General features: G+C 42.5%; 1 protein-coding gene across 2 annotated transcripts in view; it reads left to right on the plus strand.

The window, feature by feature from the left end:
• The window catches only part of WWC3 (WWC family member 3), a 187,119-nt gene that overhangs the window by 103,614 nt on the left and 62,828 nt on the right, over nt 1-20,677 (plus strand). For both annotated transcript variants that reach the window (XR_013223763.1, XM_077294744.1), the window contains exons 5-8: nt 2,794-2,873; nt 9,503-9,632; nt 14,263-14,409; nt 14,508-14,581. Coding sequence is in view for 1 of the 2 variants with exons in the window: in XM_077294744.1 (XP_077150859.1) it covers nt 2,794-2,873; nt 9,503-9,632; nt 14,263-14,409; nt 14,508-14,581 (431 nt within the window). In the remaining variant the exon portion in view is untranslated. The remainder of the gene's footprint in view (nt 1-2,793; nt 2,874-9,502; nt 9,633-14,262; nt 14,410-14,507; nt 14,582-20,677) is intronic.

A 20,677-nucleotide genomic window follows, 5' to 3' on the forward strand; every position in this document is an offset into this window, starting at 1 on the left:
TGGCCCCATAGATGCTCCACATAAAGCTGTGCCATATATAATGCTCTGCACCGTTCATTATGGTCCCATAGATGCTCCACATAAAGCTGTGCCATATAGAATGCTCTGCACCGTTCATTATGGCCCCATAGATGCTCCACATAAAGCTGTGCCATATATAATGCTCTGCACCGTTCAGTATGGCCCCATAGATGCTCCATAGAAAGCTGTGCCATATATAATGCTCTGCACCGTTCATTATAGCCCCATAGATGCTCCACATAAAGCTGTGCCATATATAATGCTCTGCACCGTTCATTATGGTCCCATAGATGCTCCACATAAAGCTGTGCCATATAGAATGCTCTGCACCGTTCATTATGGCCCCATAGATGCTCCACATAAAGCTGTGCCATATATAATGCTCTGCACCGTTCAGTATGGCCCCATAGATGCTCCATAGAAAGCTGTGCCATATATAATGCTCTGCACCGTTCAGTATGGCCCCATAGATGCTCCACATAAAGCTGTGCCATATATAATGCTCTGCACCATTCAGTATGGCCCCATAGATGCTCCACATAAAGCTGTGCCGTATATAATGCTCTGCACCGTTCAGTATGGCCCCATAGATGCTCCACATAAAGCTGTGCCATATATAATCCTCTGCACCGTTCAGTATGGCCCCATAGATGCTCCATAGAAAGCTGTGCCATATATATTGCTCTATACCGTTCATTATGGCCCCATAGATGCTCCACATAAAGCTGTGCCATATATAATGCTCTGCACCGTTCATTATGGTCCCATAGATGCTCCACATAAAGCTGTGCCATATAGAATGCTCTGCACCGTTCATTATGGCCCCATAGATGCTCCACATAAAGCTGTGTCATAAAAATGACATACTCACCTCTCTTGCTGCCCGCAGCTCCTCAGCGTCCCGTCTCGGCATCTCTCCGCACTGACTGTTCAGGCAGAGTGCGGCGCACACACTAGTACGTCATCGTGCCATCTGACCTGAACAGTCAGAGCAAGAGGACGGGAAGACGGAGCGGCGCCCGGCGCGTGGAACGCGGACAGGTAACTATGACATGCTTACCTGCTCCCGGCGTCCCTGGCTCCTTATCCCGGACAGCTGGTCTCCGGGTGCCGCAGCCTCTTCCTCTGTCAGCGGTCACCGTTACCGCTCATTAGAGAAATGAATATGCGGCTCCAACCCTATGGGAGTGGAGTCCATATTCATAACTTTAATGAGCGGTCCCACGTGACCGCTGAACAGGGAAAGAGCTGCGGCACCCGAAGACTGTGGGACGGGCAGGGGGAGCGCCGGGACTAGTTGAGTATGCGACAGTCCTCTCTCCCCCTCACCCGCCGACCCCACCGCCGATCATGACTCGAGTATAAGCCGAGAGGGGCACTTTCAGCCCCAAAATTTGGGCTGAAAATCTCGGCTTATACTCGAGTATATACGGTAGTTAATAAATAACATTTCCCACATGTCTACTTTACATCAGCACAATTTTGGAAACAATTTTTTTTTGTTAGGAATTTATAAGGGTTAAAAGTTGACCAGCGATTTCTCATTTTTACAACAAAATTTACAAAACCATTTTTTTTAGGGACCACCTCACATTTGAAGTCAGTTTGAGGGTTCTATATGGCTGAAAATACCCAAAAGTGACACCATTCTAAAAACTGCACCCCTTAAGGTGCTCAAAACCACATTCAAGAAGTTTATTAACCCGTCAGGTGTTTCACAGGAGCAGAAGCAAAATGGAAGAAAAAAATGAACATTTCACTTTTTAGTCACAAAAATGATCTTTTAGCAACATGTTTTTTTATTTTCCCAAGGGTAAAAGGAGAAAGTGGACCTCAAAAGTTGTTGTCCAGTTTGTCCTGAGTACGCTGATACCCCATATGTGGGGGTAAACCACTGTTTGGGCGCATGGCAGAGCTCGGAAGTAGTGACGTTTTGGAATGCAGACTTTGATGGAATTGTCTGGGGGTGTCATGTTGCGTTTGCAGAGTTCCTGATGTACCATGTACCTAAACAGTAGAAACCCCCCACAAGTGACCCCATTTTGGAAACTAGACCCCCCAAGAAACTTATCTAGATGTGTGGTGAGAACTTTGAACCCCAAAAAACATGTTTGATAAATATCCCCCTTCATAACCCTATTACACATACTGTCCACCTACTTTTGACCACCCTGTATATGCAACTGTGTCACTGGGTATAGAGAACCCGAATACAGTATACCATGAACAAAAGAGTTTTTCTTGCACAATAACACTGTCTAGAAAAATATGACTTTATCTTGATATACAAGAATGTTATATACTGATATAAAGGAACAATTTGCGTTCATAAGTTGGACCAGATTGTGTTCCAATGTAGATGAGGATCCTAGTTGTCCAAAGAGGTGGGGGGGGAGGCTAAATTCTTTGCCACACATTACCCAACCACAGAGGATTCAATGGGATCCATTTTAGAAAAGCCCCAGATTGGTCCCAACGCGTTTCATTTTGCAAATCATCGGTGGAGATGGAGACCAGCAGGTGGGGGGTCTTAAAATAGAACAAAGAGTGATGGGTACATGCTCATCCTATTATTTATATATACTTCTACCTTGTGTATCTCACACCTATTAACTAAGAGGCTCAATATTTTGTGTGGACTTCTTATTTTAGTATACTGGTAAAAAGATATTCTGCCAGTTTAGAAAATCTTACTATGCCCAATAGTTTACAGCCATAAAAGGAAAGCAGACAATTATGAATTGTACTTTAACCATAGGTATTATTTCTTAGCTTTCTAGGTTAAAACGAGAGCTGACATTGATGAAGCAAGAACTTCAGTTCAAAGAGAAGGGAGTGGAGACTCTGCAAGAGTAAGTTAATTACAGGTCTTGATGTGAAGCTACAGATGTGTCCACCCTTACCTTTCCTCAGACTTTTTACAATTCGATCATTCAATTTATTCTGTTCTATTTCTAGCAAGACCCTCGAGAGTCTACAATTCACATCAGAGCCACTGGATTTACAGTAGAGACACATAAACCATAAACAATTACCAAAAGAGTAGTGTGAAATGTTTGTTTTTTTCTCAAAGTGAAAAGAAAGGCTGAGGAAGGACACATCTGTACATGTTCTCTGTTTAGTCATACATATGTACATGTACTCTGGATTGCTCTAGTTTTTCATGCCATTCTTGATGTGGGGATGGGGTGCAGTGCAAGGCACCTAATAACTTTACAGGCGCACACTTTATTTTTTTTAATAAAGTATCTTTATTGAAATTTTCCAACAATTTTTTTAACAAACATAATACATAACACACTGAAGGGATCTGAATGTGAAGGGGAAAGAAGAAAGGGAAAAAATAAAAAACAGACAGTCGTCACCTTAATCGTAATACATACAAAGAAAATATCTTTCTTTGGATGTCCTGACAATATAGTCATTTCTGTTGCTCATTAAATAAACATAGTTCCCATCCCAAGGGATGCTCCTTGTTAAATAAAGCCCAGTCTATGTGTCATGACCCTGTTGTCGGGTAAGGGGCTCCTTCCCTTTCCATAACGTTAGGGGGCACGCTAGCTATCCCTGTTCCCCGGATTACTTCTAATGGTGAAGACGACGGGGCCACATACCTTTCTGAGCTCCTGAATCCGCCTTCAGTCTGTTCCCTCCCCCCACCCATGGAAGATGGGAGTAGTGGTGTATGGCAATACACCAACCAGACTAACAAGGTAATACAAACAGGGACAAAGGAAAATACCAATCATACAAATATGCACATACAAACCGAGGAAAACACAGGTGAGTGGAAGATGGCGAAAAAGCAAAAGTAGGAGAAGGAGAGGATTTGCACATAACCAAAATCAAATAATTCTTAGATAAATCCACCAAACGCCTTCTCAAACATCAACTCTCCACCAACTCCTGAACCATGCAGCAATGAAGCTAGCTCTGGCAATGCATGGCAGAGTCCAGTTTACATAGCAGAGGGGAGTGGCCAAAAGTGAACAGTTGAGAGCTTAAATGCAGTTAAGCTTCCAGGAGCTCTCAACTGAGCAGATTAACCTCTGAACTGATAGAAGAAACCTGCACCATTTAATATGAAAGAGAAGTGCTTCTAGTCAGTGCAGGAGTAAGAAAAATCAGAAGGAGCAGTCTTCTGGCTCCTCTCTGTCATGGTAAACCCATGACAGTATACCCCCCTTCAACGAGGGACCTTCGGAACCTCAGATGGATTTATCAGGGTGTACTATGTGAAAAGACCGGATCAACCTGACCGCATGTACGTCAGATTCTGGTACCTACATCCTCACTTCTTGACCGTAACCCTTCCAGTGTACCAGCAGGGCGCACACGGAGCTGTATGCCACTTATCGCCTCACCTGATTCATTAAGAAGTGTGTTGGGTGGGTACTAAGTGCCAACCAAAAAAAATTATATATTAACAAAATCACTATTGAAAAACACTAAATATGGAAAAAGGTGTATATAAAGGAGGTGCTTTGAACAGTGACAGACAGGAGCCAAAAGACCGCACTGTCTTATTTTTCCTACTCCTACTCTGACTAGAAGCACTTCTCCATTATATTAAACAATGCAGGTTTCTTCTAGCAGTGCAGGGGTTAATCTGCTCCGTTGAGAGCTCTTGGAAGCTTATCTGCATTTAAGGCATATTCCCATCTGCAAGATCCTTTCCCAATATGTAGTAGGTATAATAATAATATTAGCAAATACCTCCAATTAGAAATGTAGTATTGTTTCTCTGATTCGCGATGTATCTTTCCTCATGTGCAGGCATTGCAGGATGTTTGGTATCCATGGTTATGTCCACTGATAGAGTGATAGATAGCTGGTTGCTTGTGGTCGTAACCATGGATACCTAAGTTCCTGCAATGCCTGCACATAAGGAAAGAGACATAGCTAATCAGAAAAACTATACTACATTGTACCAGAAACTGAAGTGACCAACGAACTAAGATAGAATCAACGATTCTAATTTTTCATCAACAATGATCGGAGATGCGGCAGCTTCGATGCTATAGAGGACGTGTTTTTTGAGTAGAGACCGGTGAAACACATTATGAATCCTAAAAAGTGGGCTTCAAAGCAAGGTGGAATGTTACAGGATTGACGAAGGCCACAATCTTATAAGGACCGATGATCCTGCGACCCAGTTTCCAAGAGGGAACCTTCAACATAATGTCCCTGAGGACAACCACACCAAGTCACCAAAACACAGGTCCTGACCCACCAAACGTCTCCGTTCAGCTACACTCTTATATTTGGATCCCATCTTCTTCAAGTTATTAAGAACCCCTTGCCACACCCACATAATAGATGATGAAAAACGTTCCTCTTCAGGTATTCCTGAAGAATGATTCCTATTAAATGCCCGTATGCCCGAAGAACGGGGACTTACCAGTAGATTTATGACAACCGTTATTCACAGTGAATTGAGCTAGAGGTAAGTAAGTAACCCAAGCCTCCTGATTCTTGGATACAAAACACCTAAGAAGTCTCAAAATTCTGGTTAACACTTTCAGTTTGCCCATTAGACTGTGGGTGAAATGCTGAAGAAAACAACAGATGGATTCCCAAATTAAGTCAAAAATTTGGAAGAAGTTGCATCCCCGATCAGAAACTATATCGGTAGGAATCCCATGTAAATCTTACTCACAGACTAGAGTAAGATTTGTGGTGCAAGGAACCCCACTACTGATAAATTCGACAAGTGTGGGTGCCACTCTCCAGCTCTGCCTGCTTTGTCATGAAAACACCAAAAGTAGCAACATTTAAAAAGTGTGCAACTTTTCAGAGCTTTTTATGCTAGTTTTTTGCTGTAAAAGTTTTGATGAATGTGGTCCACGTGTGTTTTATGTTCCTGTCTCATATGCATGTTTTATATAACAATTCAGGACTAACCTGAATATATCGGCAATTTCTGTGTGTGGGGGTATGGCATGGCTGTGGAGTAGGTCAGCCAAAACCCTGATTCTTCTACTGTTGCTCAATCTGACTTCAACTCGCACTCTCATGACTCATGCCAGATATATCATATTTAGCAGTAACAGATTTAGTAAAGTAGAATGATCAGGCTTCAGACCGAAGGAACATATGTTTCATATATGAAATTTGTAAAAATTTGTGAAGTTAAGTTTAATAATATATTTAATAAATGTATTTTGAAGCTGGATTTGGTGTCAATACATTTGTGCTTACACCAGCTTGACTTAGCCGTAATTTTCACTGGCACCACAACTCTGTCCTGTGATGGGAATGGCACCAACTAGAGCTGTTATGGGCTCCAAAGAATCGAGACCCAATTCAGCTTGGCATGTTATCTTATTTTAATGGTTGTCGAGAACCCATGCAATGATCTTCACTCCACAGGCCCTACAACAGCAAACAAGTGTGTGGGGAATCAAACGGAGGATTAGGAAAGAGTCAGAGGGCCATGTTACTTAGACGATGCTTGGACTGGCCGTCGGCTCTCCTGACCCGAGCGTGACAGCTGCATAGAAGTAAATGCTGTCACTCTCTGGTAGGGAGAGCCGACGGCCAGTCCAAGCATTGCGTTGCTTTATTCATCCGAGTTTTACAGCTGTCTGACTGCGCCACTAGAGCAAGCAAATTATGGGGCAAACTATTAAGTCTAAGTCTTTGGGTATTGGTACCTCATCCAGGAAGGATCTGTTTCATATTTCTTTTCTCTCTGCTTCATGTCTAGATATTGTAATGGCAACTAGTTTTCCCATTGATTGACAAACATTCAACTGCGGTGCTTCTATTTAAAAAAAATGTTGTGCGCGGTGATAAAATCTGCACTATTAAAGCCCCATGTGAGCCCGTATTTGCAGCGATCGGTCACCCTGCCTTGATTTTTGGACTGTACAACCTGCCCTTTACAGAATTTTGTATTTGCTGCAATGCTGACTCAGTCGTCCCTCCTCCCGGGATGAGTTTTCTTAGCCAGTATTCCACAAGGACCCAAACATGTAATTCCTTCCTACTGAACGCATAGCTGAGAGGACATTACAGCTCTGGCAGTGCAGGGAATTTCCATCTGGGCTAGTGTTTAGCTTCGAAAATCTTAGCATAGTTTCAGAACAGGGTGGCATTGTTAGGCAGCTGGTAGAGAAGCCATAGATTATATGTATGTAGCACAAGACACAAGCCCACGAGAAAACACCAGATATGGCCGGTGCCCTGAGATAACAGTAAAACACACAGAAGTGACTTAGAAACAAAAAGGCAATTGTTAATGGTAATGGGACAGGTCCTGTTTATAAAAAAAAAGCCCTGGCCTCTCAACAGTACCTGCTGTTGATAGAAGGGTAGCAGGAAGAAAGCTGTGGTTAGCTGGAGGCCTTCTGCCAGCCCTGATGATGTAAAAGGCCAGATTCACTACAAAACTTTCCATTCTTCTAGTAGGTAATCTATGGCTTTACATGGGAGGTGTCTAATGCGACTGGCAGCTATTTCTTCAAGATGGGATTTTAAAAATAGGACTCGGAGGATTAAACCGTTCCAGGGGCAGCTTACTCGCGGGGTTAATTTATTCGGCACATCCTCAGATTTGACATTAATGAATGAGATTGTAAAACGTACATATTGTTTTATGGCCTCCACATGTGCTTTCTCCTGGGAAAGGTGTTTTTTTTTCCACCTTTTATTTCGAGTGAGCTTATTGCTAAGAAATGCACATCGCTTTATAGCCAGGAGAAAAACTCACTAGGAACCATTAGTGCCATAAGCCTAGATTTTATCCCAGAGAGTCTCATCATCCATCTTGTGAGGCTTTCTGTAGGTATCTGTAATAAAAAAGTAACATGGAGATATGTATTTAACAGTTAACACATCCTATCTATGGGGCTAGGATGCAAAACCTACAATTCTACTTTTCCAGTCCGGTGCATAGACACATTTTAGCTTCTATACCGCCAGCACATGGTGGAGTAAAAAAAAAAGGAAATCTTATATATATATTTTTACATATTTTGCATCACTCTGTTGGGAGTTGCTTGCGCTCTAAGTGTTCCCATGTGGCCACTCAGTGGTTGTGAGTTGCAGCCTATAAAAGGTTCTGTTAGCTTGGTGCAAGAATGTATTGAGTAGAGAATAGAATAATTAGAAATTGGAGTCCTAAAAAAAAATTTGAGGGAAGCGTATATGCTGCTATTTTTGCAAAAAACAATGAAGACTTCCATTAAATGAAAATTACGTGTAGAATATACACATGGGAACAAAGAAACACCAGCTTTCTTCTTGATGTCTTCCCTGTCCTTTTGATCTGTCTCATATTCTAATCTAAGCTAGAGAAATGCATAAAGAATCCCTATATATACATACATGTGCCAGGACATCGGCCATTTCCCACCCCTCCTTCTCACATGCCTATGTCTAGCAGTAGAGCAGCTGCCGTCTTCCTCTACTGCTCTGTCTGCCATCATGGCTTCATCAGAAGACAAGCTCGGGTGCAAACGTGAACAGAGCTTCACATGATCATCTACTTATTTCATGAAGTTCTGCAGGGACTTCATAAGACCTTCAGCGAAAGTGGGAAAACCATCCTTCCTCCACCAAAGCTTCCTGTAGGCAATATCAAACGTTCTCCTGCCATCCGCCAAGCCCAGATTTGTCCACCAGACAGGCAGATAATTCTCACCCTACCAATGCTTAGATATAGAGCTTGTATAGCTATGTGCTGGAGATTTAGAACTTATTTGTAAGAGGTGGATATGGGACACCCAAACTCAATATTTAAGGTGGTGTCCACATAGAGGCTCATATTTATTAATCATTTTATGCCAGTTTTTGATGTAAACTGAACTCCAAAAAGTGTCAAAACAATTGTGTGTGACATTCTGTGACCCTCGCCGCGTTCAGAAAGTGTATTTTAATACTTATGTTGCTAATCACTCCAGTTAGTTAGACCTAATTAACTAATTAAATTAGCCCGCTGCTGGGGTGTCTTCTATAGAATTATCCGAATAGGACAACCCTTTAAAGGGAATGTAATGGGCTTACTCACCTTCTCCAGGTTCGGCGCTGAGTCTTTCCTGCAGCTCCTAGTGTCTGTTATTTTCACGTTGATAACACTGGAGCCAATAACTGAGCTCCGCCGGTCCACTCAAGTTGACGGCACGAGTCGCTCAGAGACATTGAACTCAGTTATTGGCTGTGATTCTGTCGACGGGACGTCAGCGCTGCAGCCAACAACAGGCACGGGGAACAGTAGTGGAGACTCAGCGTTGGACCTGATTAAGGTGAGCAAAGCACAAACTGCAGCTGGTGGACAGGGGTTTTCTCACACCCCATTAATATATTACTTTATTATTGATATTAGCAGCTCCGCGTTTTTATAAGCTCTGTTGGTTTAGTTCACCCGAAATGCAGTCCTGTTAGAAATTCGCTCTGGTTTCACAATATTTAAGGTCCGTTTCTATTTTAACACTATTTTATGGAATTCATTGTTTTTTCCTTTCATCTTTGTATCTAGGATTGATCGGAAGATGTCAAGTACTCATACAAACTACAAGCTAGATGAGGCGCAAGCAATAATGGATGAACTCCGGACAATACGGCAGGCAATTTGTATGGGTGAGAAGGAGCGCCGCGATCTCATGCAGGTATGGGCAGAGAGATAGCGATGATAGACATTTCTGAAAATACTAAAAACAGTTTTACTGCAGATCAAGACTGTGGAAATTTGAAAGGTTATGGATACTTTTGAGGGAAATTTTTTTAAAAAAACAAATACGTTGTATTATAGGCTAAAAGTATTTGTTTAATTTGGATTTTAGTGAAAAAACGTGCAATAGCTTCTGATCTGCAATTTTTGTTTCTGGCTGCGGAATTAGTCAACTAAGAAACTGTCAGTGACCTCCTTCTGTAACTCTTTTATCTGTCTTTTACTGAGCTCTTCTCATTTGATTTATGATCTCATCTAAGTTCAGCTACTTTGGTGTGGTTTGTGATGAAAAATCAGCAAAGAGGAGCTCAGGTAAATACAGATAAGAGTTAAACTCCCCTACAGAACAAGCTCACAGACAGATGCTTAATTAACTATTATGAAACATTATTATGAAAGATTATTAAACATTTTTCAGATCTTCAAGATCTTAGTACTAATAATGTTACTTGTATATTCTGTCTACTATACAGTGGCATGAAAAAGTTTGGGCACCCCTGGTCAAAATTAATGTTATTGTGAACAGTTAAGCAAGTTGAAGATGAAAAGGACTAAAGTTAAAGTCTAAAAGGGCTAAATTTAAAGATGTATTTTAGGCAAAAAAAAATATTTTTATCTGTAAGTAAGATAGACCAGAAATACAGAGCACAAGTATTGCAGATTCAAGCACGTTCTGTATTATGATAACATTAGGTGTCCTTAGTTATTGTACATTCATTCAGTCTCGCAGCGCTGGGGTCCTGGGTTCCAATCCCACCAAGGACAACATCTGCAAGGTTCTCCGGCTTCCTCCCACACTCCAAAGACATACTGATAAGGAATCCAGATTGTGAGCCCCAATGGGGACAGTGATGGCAATGTCTGTAAAGCGCTGCGGAATATGATAGCGCTACTGTATGTAAGCTAAGCATAATAAATAAGTTCAATGAGGAAGTTACTTTTACAGAAGGTTCCCTCAATGGACTGATCTCCTCCATGTGCAGTAAGAATGTGATTTATCCATGGTAGGCTTTATGTCATATGTGGGAAAATGTGTTTTATAGCAAAACCTAACATTTGGCCAAATCCACCATGATGCAAAAGTTTTATGTTTCTCTTCGCTTCCACACTGTCCTTTGTATATGGATCATATAAAGAACATGTGCAGACACCAAATAATAAAGTATATAAAATGCAAAAGTTTATTAATGAACAGAAAAAATCATACATAAAAGGTATAAATATATAGACCAGCTGAAACTAATGCAGCAGTACACAGAGCAAACATAATGCTTGGGAAAAGCAGATGTAAGAATAAAACCTCTATATATGAGAACAGTACATAAGATAATAGTATATGATAAGGGCCTCAGTATGTTGGTAATGAAACAAGTATAATACAAAGTGCAATAATACCAACAACAAGGCTGCAAGAAGAGGTATAATTACTAGTCCTTGAATGCACAGAATAGAATCATATAACAAAGTGCATGTGCAAGAAAGAGGTAGAAATAAAGAAATTACCCAAGCATGTGTCTGTTCAACTGGGACCCCTATGCGCATTTCGGCACTTGCCTTCTTCCGGGGTTTTTTTTTTTTTAAATCTTGCAGAGTTTTCCCAAGGTTTTGGTGACGTATTTTTTACTGTTTCTTGATAATTTTGTTTCTGATGAATAACGAAGAAAGTGCTTATGTCTTTTTATTTTTTAAGCAAATATGGTGCAAAACATTCTAAAAGACGTCCGCCAACTTCTGAGTGTTTGTAGCTTTCCCACTGACTTGTACTGTAAATTGCAGAGCATCTTCCAGGCAGAAAATGCCAGAAGGAAGGACATAACACTTCTTTTAACCAATTGGCATTTTTAAAAACCTGAAGAGGTAAAAGCAGTTTGAAAGCCTGAACATATGAACGAGTAGTTTCCACACAGAAATACATGTTTTCCGATAGGTTCTTCAGGTAGTTTCTGTGGCGGAATCTGACTGATATAGATGTGTGCACATATCCTAAGGAAACCAGTTTGCTAATTCCTGTTTTCGGGCCTGGAATTGTTTGGAATGATAGAGAGGTTTGCATAGCAGACCTGTTCCTTCCTTTCCTGGCCTGGTTTTCTCTATGGCCCTGAGTAAGTCCAGATGTTGGACTGATCCATTTCTGGGTTCAGAAAGGTGTACAGTGTGTGTGTGCAGTGTGTGTGTGTGTGTGTGTGTGTGTGTGTGTGTGTGCAGTGTGTGTACTTAGTGGAAGGTAAACTGTGGGAAGAGGCCAAAGGAATTTGTCCTACCGACTCTGGTATTAAGGTCTGCTAGTCTCCATTTGCTGCTGTTGGTGTGAGGTAACTTAAAGGGGCTCTGTCGGCACAGAATGACTGGTCAAACCAAGTACAGGAGCTCGGTGCATCATGGCGGGGCCAATTATTTATATACACCTTCCCATCTGCTTGTTTTCCATCTGTCTCCACGGATTCTTGGCTCTATCAAGCCAAAGATGTCAATCAACAGAGAGAAGTGGGTGGAGATTAAATGAAATAAAATCCAGTGGGAAGGTGTAGCTAAATTTTTGGCCCCGCCATGGTGTACTGAGCGCCTGTACTTGGCTGACAGAGTTGGCTGACAGAGTTCCTTTAAAACCTTTTTATTTCTTTTTTCGGGAGGTAAAGGCTTTGCATTGGTTTTGCACACTGATAGTAAAGAATGGGAGAAACCCTGTTAAGGCTCACTCACACGTGTTGATTCTCTCTTCGGAAAGAATCGGCCTGGTTATGCTGCATCGAGTTTGATCAGAGTGTCAGCTTAGTTAGTGTGATCCGATTCTCTTGCATGAAAGAATCATATCACAGATGAGAAGAAGACGGAGAACCTAATTATCTCCATCTTTTCCATTGTCTGTATCCGCAAAAATCTGACTACACTAGTATGACATCCGAGTGCAGCATGATATCTTACATGCACCCATAGATTTGAATAAGTGTGCTCGATCCAACTTGTGCAGCCACTCGTAGCATGGTCCAACTTTTTTTCTCATGCCAAATCGACATGAGAAAAAAATGCAGATCTGCGATATCCCATAATATAACATTGGGACGAGTGCTATTCGACAAAACATTCGATGGCATTCGTCCAAATTACACTTGTGTGAGAGAACCTTTAGAAGAAAAGGTCTGCGTCACGGTCACTCACTGCATTGACCCATTTTACTGCTACACCGCTCGCTAACCATCCTAATGTGAATCAAACATCTATGTAACACTGGATTGTGCATGTGACTGTAAGGCCGGGGTCACACTTGCGTCTGCCTCTATGCAGCTGCACACTCCGATCCGGAGTGCAGGTGGCAGTGCCGGGTATTGATGCGCGAGTTTCTCGCATTGCACTTACAAGTGTGACCCCGGCCTAAATGTCATAGTAGACTGTGTCTGGGTGGCCGCCTCCTGTGGGCATACACTCCCAAAAATAGTGCACAGCAGAGCTCACATTCGCTGTGCCATCACCATTCCCATCTATGACCCCCGTCGGCGCATGTGTCCAGACCCCGTTTTGCGGTCCCGATGGGACACAAAATGCAATGTGACAGTTATCTTCACAAATAGTGATACAAAGTTCAAGCTAATATCTTTCAGTCAGTAAATGGCCTGAGAGGCGCTTGCATGTAAAGCTACTTTCACACTAGTCCGTCGGTACGGGCCGTCGCAAACCGCCCGATGTACCGACGGACAGTGTGTTAAGTAGCACAACGGGGGCAGCGGATGCAGTTTTTCAACGCATCCGCTGCCCCATTGTAATGTCCGGGGAGGAGGGGGCGGAGTTACCTTTTCATCTTATTAGGATAGTTTGTACTTTTGACAATGATGTAAATAGCAAAGCCAATAAACACATGTACGGTAACCGATGATTTATGTGCGGTTTAACACTGTAAATAAATTAGGTCTATTAGGTGCTTCTTTCATATCGTCATGGCCATTAAACATTGCGATGACCGGTCTATGTACTTGGTGCAGTAAGAAGTTGTGCCGCTGATGACTGAAACACTTACTAGATGCTCATCCTCCGTAGTTTCTCTGTGCAGTTTAGGCTTCTTTCACACTTCCATCGGCCGGCAGAATGCGTTGCTGCGACGTTTCGACGGATGTCTTAAAAATAGTGGAAAACGGATGTAGCGCATCCAGTTTTTTGATGGATACGTTGAATTAGGGGCTGCCTGAATTTGAATGTAGAAAATTCGAGAGAGATAGAGAGAGAGAACGTGTTCTCCACCCAACGGACAGCAATTTTCTGACGGATCCAGTGCACGACGGATGAAACGGATGGCAATCCGTTGCTAATACAAGTCTATGGGAAAAAACAGGATCCTGCAGAAAAATTTGCAGGATCCTGTTTTTCCATAAATTGACGGATTTCGACGGGAGCTAAAAGACGGAAGTGTGAAAGAGGCATAAGGCGAATAGCTTCCCATTTTATAGCACAAGCCCGCCACTGGGGGCGCTATTTTATTGACTTTGTAATAGCAGAACTGTGTTGTTTTTTATTTGTTTTGTTTTTTTCATTTCTAGCATGGAGGTCAGGCCCAACAACCATTTATTTATTTCTTACAGGGCCTGGCTAAGCTGACTGATGGATTCAGAAACAGCTGCTGCATCTCCGACTCTGTGCACAACATTCATCATAATTCCAGCTCACTCAATGAATGCTTACCTCAGCAATATTGCGATGCCTGCTCACAAACAGATAACATCGGAGAGGTAAAGTAAATCCTAACTCATTTGGGATAACGGTCCCTATATTTTTTCTTTTTAATTTTCTATTATCTTTAATTAGAATTTTTTTTAATCTCTTATAGTATGGCTTTGATGATAAAGCAAAATTGGTGGACAGAGTAAGACTTAATTGGCAGTACGAGGAAGCAAAGAAAAGGTGAGAAATTAAAATGATCTTTCCAGCACCGTATAAAAATGTAGCAAATTAAATATTTAATATGAAAAAAAAAATTTGCCCTGATGTCTCCTGTTATTTCATAGGAATTAGTGATGAGCGATTATACTTGTTACTCGAGATTTCCTGAGCACGCTCGGGGGTCCTCCGAGTATTTTTTAGTGCTCAGAGATTTAGTTTTCCTCACCTCAGTTGAATGATTTACATCTGTTAGCCAGGTTGATTACATGTGGGGATTCCCTACCAACCAGGCAACCCACACATGTACTTATGCTGGCTAACAGATGTAAATCATTCAGCTGTGGCGTTGAAAACTAAATCTCCGAGCACTAAAAAATACTCGGAGGACACCCGAGCGTGCTCGGAAAATCTCGAGTAACGACTATATTCACTCATCACTAATAGGAATTAGACTAGGGTCACACGACCGTATATTCTCATCCGAGAGAATCGGGTCGATTATGCAAATCACACTCCGATTGAAGTCTAATCTGAGCATGATCATAGTGTTATCCGATTCTCTCAATGAGAAGATGGAGAAAAAAATGTCTCCATCTTCTCTATTGTTTCAGTCCATGAAAATCAAACTGCACTCAGATGTCATCCGAACGCAGTCTGATGGTTTCCATGGACTCATTGACTTCCATGACCGAGTGTTATCCGAATATCAGATCAAACTCGGGCAAGCTGTGATTTTTTTTTTTTCCCCAGACCAGCTCTGTCCGAGGAATAAAATCAGACATGTGCACAGCATAACATTGGTCTGAGTGTGACCCGAAGTTTTTTTAGATCACACTTGGCTCGTCTGTACCAGCACTTATCCTGAAGGATTTAAATGGAACACACTCGACAGTATAGGGATCGAGTTTGCTTACCACTGGAAGAAAATATGATAACATAAAGGTCCTAGATTATAGTATCTAATCATAAAAGTAGCCCACACATTAAAGGTACGCTCACATCTGAGTATATAAAGTAGCAGAAATTCTCATCCCGAAAAGCTGAAGAGTGTCAGAGTGTAATGCGTTATTTTTCTCACCTAGCATCTGTATGACATGCAAGTCCTATGCAAATGTGAGTTTCTTCCTAACCTAGCATCAGTCTGACATGCTGTCATGGGTGTGTCAGGTGTGACAGACAGTCATCCTGAATCCCGCTGTAGAAGGTCTTGACGTTTAGCTGAAGCACCTTCTTGATTTTTGTATCTCTGTTATGGAGTGATATCCTTCTCCAATAGTTACCCCTACCTTCTGCTGCTAATCACACACCTGTGCTGAAGGTTTGATATATTCATTTGCTGCAGCATGGTGCAGGTGTTATCTCATACTTGCCTCAGTCTTGTTGGAAGTTCTAGCAGTCGGTTAGTGTCTTCCCTGAGGACCCTTGGAGGATTGCTGGTGTGACATCTCAGCTGTCTTCTCAAGCTAAGTGTTTCCCCCCGTCCATTTACTCTCTCTCTGTTTAGTTTTAGTGGGGACTGACAAGTGCACATCCCATCCCGTCCCTATGTATGGCCCATCGCTATATAGATGTCAGTGAGGTATATAGTCAGTGCAGTGCATGCGTAGCTTACTGTACATGTATTTAGCTAATAGTTAAATAAATAAAAGCAAAAACGGTGTGGGGTACCCCTTATTTCTCTTAACCAGCCGAGAGAAAGCCGGCTGTTGTTTATAGTCTGGGAAGGGGGTAATAAACATTTAGCTTCCCAGGCTATTAATATCCGCTCACAGCTGTCTACTTAGCCTTTACTGGTTATTAACAAGGGGGCACTCCCAAAAAATGGTGTGGGTTCCCCCAATTTTTAATAATCAGCAAAGGCTAAGCAGACAGCTATGGGCTGATATTAATTGGCTGGGAAGGGGCTATGGATATTGGCCCTCTCCAGACTAATAACATCCGCCCTCAGCCACCCCAGAAAAGGCACATCCATTAAATTTTTTCTCACATTGCTCTCGCTGATTTCATACACAGATGTGAGTGCACCCTTAGAAGGACTAACACATTTTACACTACAAGGCCTTTTTAATGAAGATTTGTAACAGCATATGGAGTGGAAGGCGTTGACTCTGTCATCAGTTTTAAGGAAGCATATTTTATTTTGGGTAAACTATTCATCCACAGTCTTAATTTATTAGACAGTTTTTGCACAATGGTTTCTAGTGTTCTGCACATCTCATGCCTGATCCCATATATATGTGTATTCTACATGTTGAGCTTTTGGCAGCATTTTCCTTATTATGGTATTGCGTAGGAGAGAGAATGCGCTGTCTAAAAATTGTACTAAGAGGAACAATTGAAAATGCTTTATATAAATTATCTCATTATCCGAGCACTCGCTGTTTTAATGCGTAATATTAGTGACTCTAAGGGCTCCAGACTGAGTGTGAACCAACAAAACATCGGATCGCTTTTGGACCAATCTTATCCTATGGGGAATATATCTGATATATTCCTCAGACCAATTCGGTCCTAGGAAAAAAATTGCAGCATGTACGAGTTGGATCAGATTATCAGATTGGACTCAGCCATTCAAGTCAATGAATTGCTGGAAAACATTGGACTGCACTCAGAAGACAACAAAGAGCAGTACGATTTTCATGGACTGACAGGAGAATATAGAGACATTTTTTTTTCCCCCCATCTTCCACTTCTCCAAGAAAATTGTATCTCTGATCAGAGTGTGATTAGTATAATCAACCTGATTCTTCTTTCTATGTATTTTTATAATTATTTGCGTGTTGTATTGGGATTGAACCTGAGTACATCATTGTCATGCTTTATGGACAGGTAATGGGACTTGTGACGGTGCATGTAACCTCGGCCTAAATGAGAAGCCATGATCAATAATAATAATAATTTTATTTATATAGCGCCAATATATTCCGCAGCGCTTTACATATTATAGAGGGGATTTGTACAGACAATAGACAATACAGCATAACAATAATCACTGTTCAAAACAAATACCATGAGGAGTGAGGGCCCTGCTCACAAGCTTACAATCTACACTCACCGGCCACTTTATTAGGTACACCTGTCCAACTTCTTGTTAACACTTAATTTCTAATCAGCCAATCACATGGCGGCAACTCAGTGCATTTAGGCATGTAGACATGGTCAAGACAATCTCCTGCAGTTCAAACCGAGCATCAGTATGGGGAAGAAAGGTGATTTGAGTGCCTTTGAACGTGGCATGGTTGTTGGTGCCAGAAGGGCTGGTCTGAGTATTTCAGAAACTGCTGATCTACTGGGATTTTCACGCACAACCATCTCTAGGGTTTACAGAGAATGGTCCGAAAAAGAAAAAAAATCCAGTGAGCGGCAGTTCTGTGGGCGGAAATGCCTTGTTGATGCCAGAGGTCAGAGGAGAATGGGCAGACTGGTTCGAGCTGATAGAAAGGCAACAGTGACTCAAATCGCCACCCGTTACAACCAAGGTAGGCCTAAGAGCATCTCTGAACGCACAGTGCGTCGAACTTTGAGGCAGATGGGCTACAGCAGCAGAAGACCACACCGGGTACCACTCCTTTCAGCTAAGAACAGGAAACTGAGGCTACAATTTGTACAAGCTCATCGAAATTGGACAGTAGAAGATTGGAAAAACGTTGCTTGGTCTGATGAGTCTCGATTTCTGCTGCGACATTCGGATGGTAGGGTCAGAATTTGGCGTAAACAACATGAAAGCATGGATCCATCCTGCCTTGTATGGAGCATCTTTGGGATGTGCAACCGACAAATCTGCGGCAACTGTGTGATGCCATCATGTCAATATGGACCAAAATCTCTGAGGAATGCTTCCAGCACCTTGTTGAATCTATGCCACGAAGAATTGAGGCAGTTCTGAAGGCAAAAGGGGGTCCAACCCGTTACTAGCATGGTGTACCTAATAAAGTGGCCGGTGAGTGTATGAGGAAAAGGGGAGACACGAGAGGTGGATGGTAACAATTGCTTTCGTTGTTCGGACCAGCCATAGTGTAAGGATCGGGTGTTCATGTAAAGCTGCATGAACCAGTTAAACAGCCTAAGTATGTAACAGAACAGACACAGAGGGCTATTTACTGCATAAAGCATATGACAACATGTTGCGAGGAACCTGATTATTGGTTAAGATTTTTGAATGGGCAACACAGGGATAGTTAGGTTAATGCATTGAGGCGGTAAGCCAGTGTGAACAAATGCTTTTTTAGGGCTTAAAACTGTGGGGATTAATCTTATTAACCTGGGTAGTGGATTCCAAGGAATTGGCGAAGCACGTGAAAAGTCTTGGAGACGGGAGTGGGAGGTTCTGATTTTTGAGGATGTTAACCTCAGGTCATTAGCAGAACGGAGAGCACGGGTATGGTGGTAGACTGAGACCAGGGAGGAGATGTAGGGTGGTGCTGAGCCATGGAGTGCTTTGTGGATGAGGGTAATAGTTTTGTACTGGATTCTGGAGTGGATGGGTATCTAGTGTAATGATTGGCACAAGGTAGAGGCATCGGTCCAACGGTTGTTGAGGAAAATGATCCTGGCTGCAGCATTCAGGACAGATTGGAGCGGGGAGAGTTTGGTAAGAAGGAGGCTGATTAGTAGAGAGTTACAATAGACCAGACGAGAATGAATGAGTGAAACAGTAAGAGTTTTTGCAGAGTCGAAAGTAAGAAAAGGGCGAATTCTAGAAATGTTTTTGAGATGCAGATAAGAAGAGCGACCCAGTGATCGGATGTGAGGGGTGAATGAAAGCTCGGAATCAAGTATGACCCCACGACAGCGGGCATGTTGCTTGGGAGTAATGGTAGAAACACACACAGAGATGGCAATGTCAGGCAAAGGTAGGTTAGTAGAGGGAGAGAACACGAGGAGTTCAGTTTTTGACAGGTTCAGTTTCAGATAGAGGGAGGACATGATGTTAGAGACAGCGGTAAGACAATCACTGGTGTTTTCTAAAAAGGCAGGCGTGTTATCAGGAGAAGAAGTGTATATTTGGGTGTCATCAGCATAGAGATGGTACTGGAAACCAAATCTACTGATTGTTTGTCCAATAGGAGCAGTATACGCAGAGAAGAGGAGGGGACCTAGGACTGATCTTCGAGGAACCCCAACAGTAAGGGGAAGGTGAGAGGAGGAGGAACCAGCAAAAGATACAGTGAAGGAGCAGCCAGAGAGATAGGAGGAGAACCAGGAGAACCTTGAGGCCAATGGAGTGTAGCATAGTGAGGAGGAGCTGATGGTCCACAGTATCGAATGCTGCGGAGAGATCCAAGAGAATTAGCATGGAGTACTGACCATTAGATTTAACTGTTAGTAGATTATTAGAGACTTTAGTGAGGGCAGTTTCAGTAAAATGTAAAGAGCGGAAACCGGATTGTAGAGGGTCGAGAAGAGAGTTATCTGAGAGATAGCGGATAAGACGGGAGTGGACCAGGCGTTCAAGGATTTTAGAGATGAGGGGAAGATTAGAGACAGAACAATACCCGGACTCCATTCACTTGAATGGGGGGCCCGAACATTCAGTGTTTGCCACGCTGTCATATGCATGAAAGCACGGCAAAAACTGCTTCTGATTGATCGGTGGTAAAATCATCACCACTGGTCATTGAGCTGCAATTCCCATGCTGTCAAAAGACAGCGTGAGTGTGCAGCTGTGATCAGAGGTATAAAGTTTACCTCAAGTCATTGGTGTCAGTTGATGGGACTACTGCTCCCATCAGCCTATGCCTGCTGCCACTACTAACAGTGAGAGCAGGAGCGGCTGATGAGAGTATAACCAGCCAGGCAAAACTGACACCTGGGGGCTGCAACCCTCAGCTGTCAACTTCAGCAAGGCTGGTTATCAAGAATAGAGGGGTCCCCATGCTGTTTTTTTTTTTAAATTATTTAAATAAATAATTTAAAAAACTGCATGGGGTCCCTCCCATCTTTGACAACCAGCCAAGCTAAAGCAGACAGTTTGAGGCTGGTAAGGGGCCATGGATGTTGACCCCTAGCCTAAAAATAGCGGCTCGCAGCCACCCAGAAAAGACGCATCTGTTCGATTCCAATTCTGGCGCTTTGCCTAGCTCTTCCCACTTGCCCTGTAGCGGTGGCAAGTGGGGT

The sequence above is a fragment of the Ranitomeya variabilis genome, chromosome 3 (genome assembly GCF_051348905.1).
Source record: "Ranitomeya variabilis isolate aRanVar5 chromosome 3, aRanVar5.hap1, whole genome shotgun sequence".
NCBI lineage: Eukaryota > Metazoa > Chordata > Amphibia > Anura > Dendrobatidae > Ranitomeya > Ranitomeya variabilis.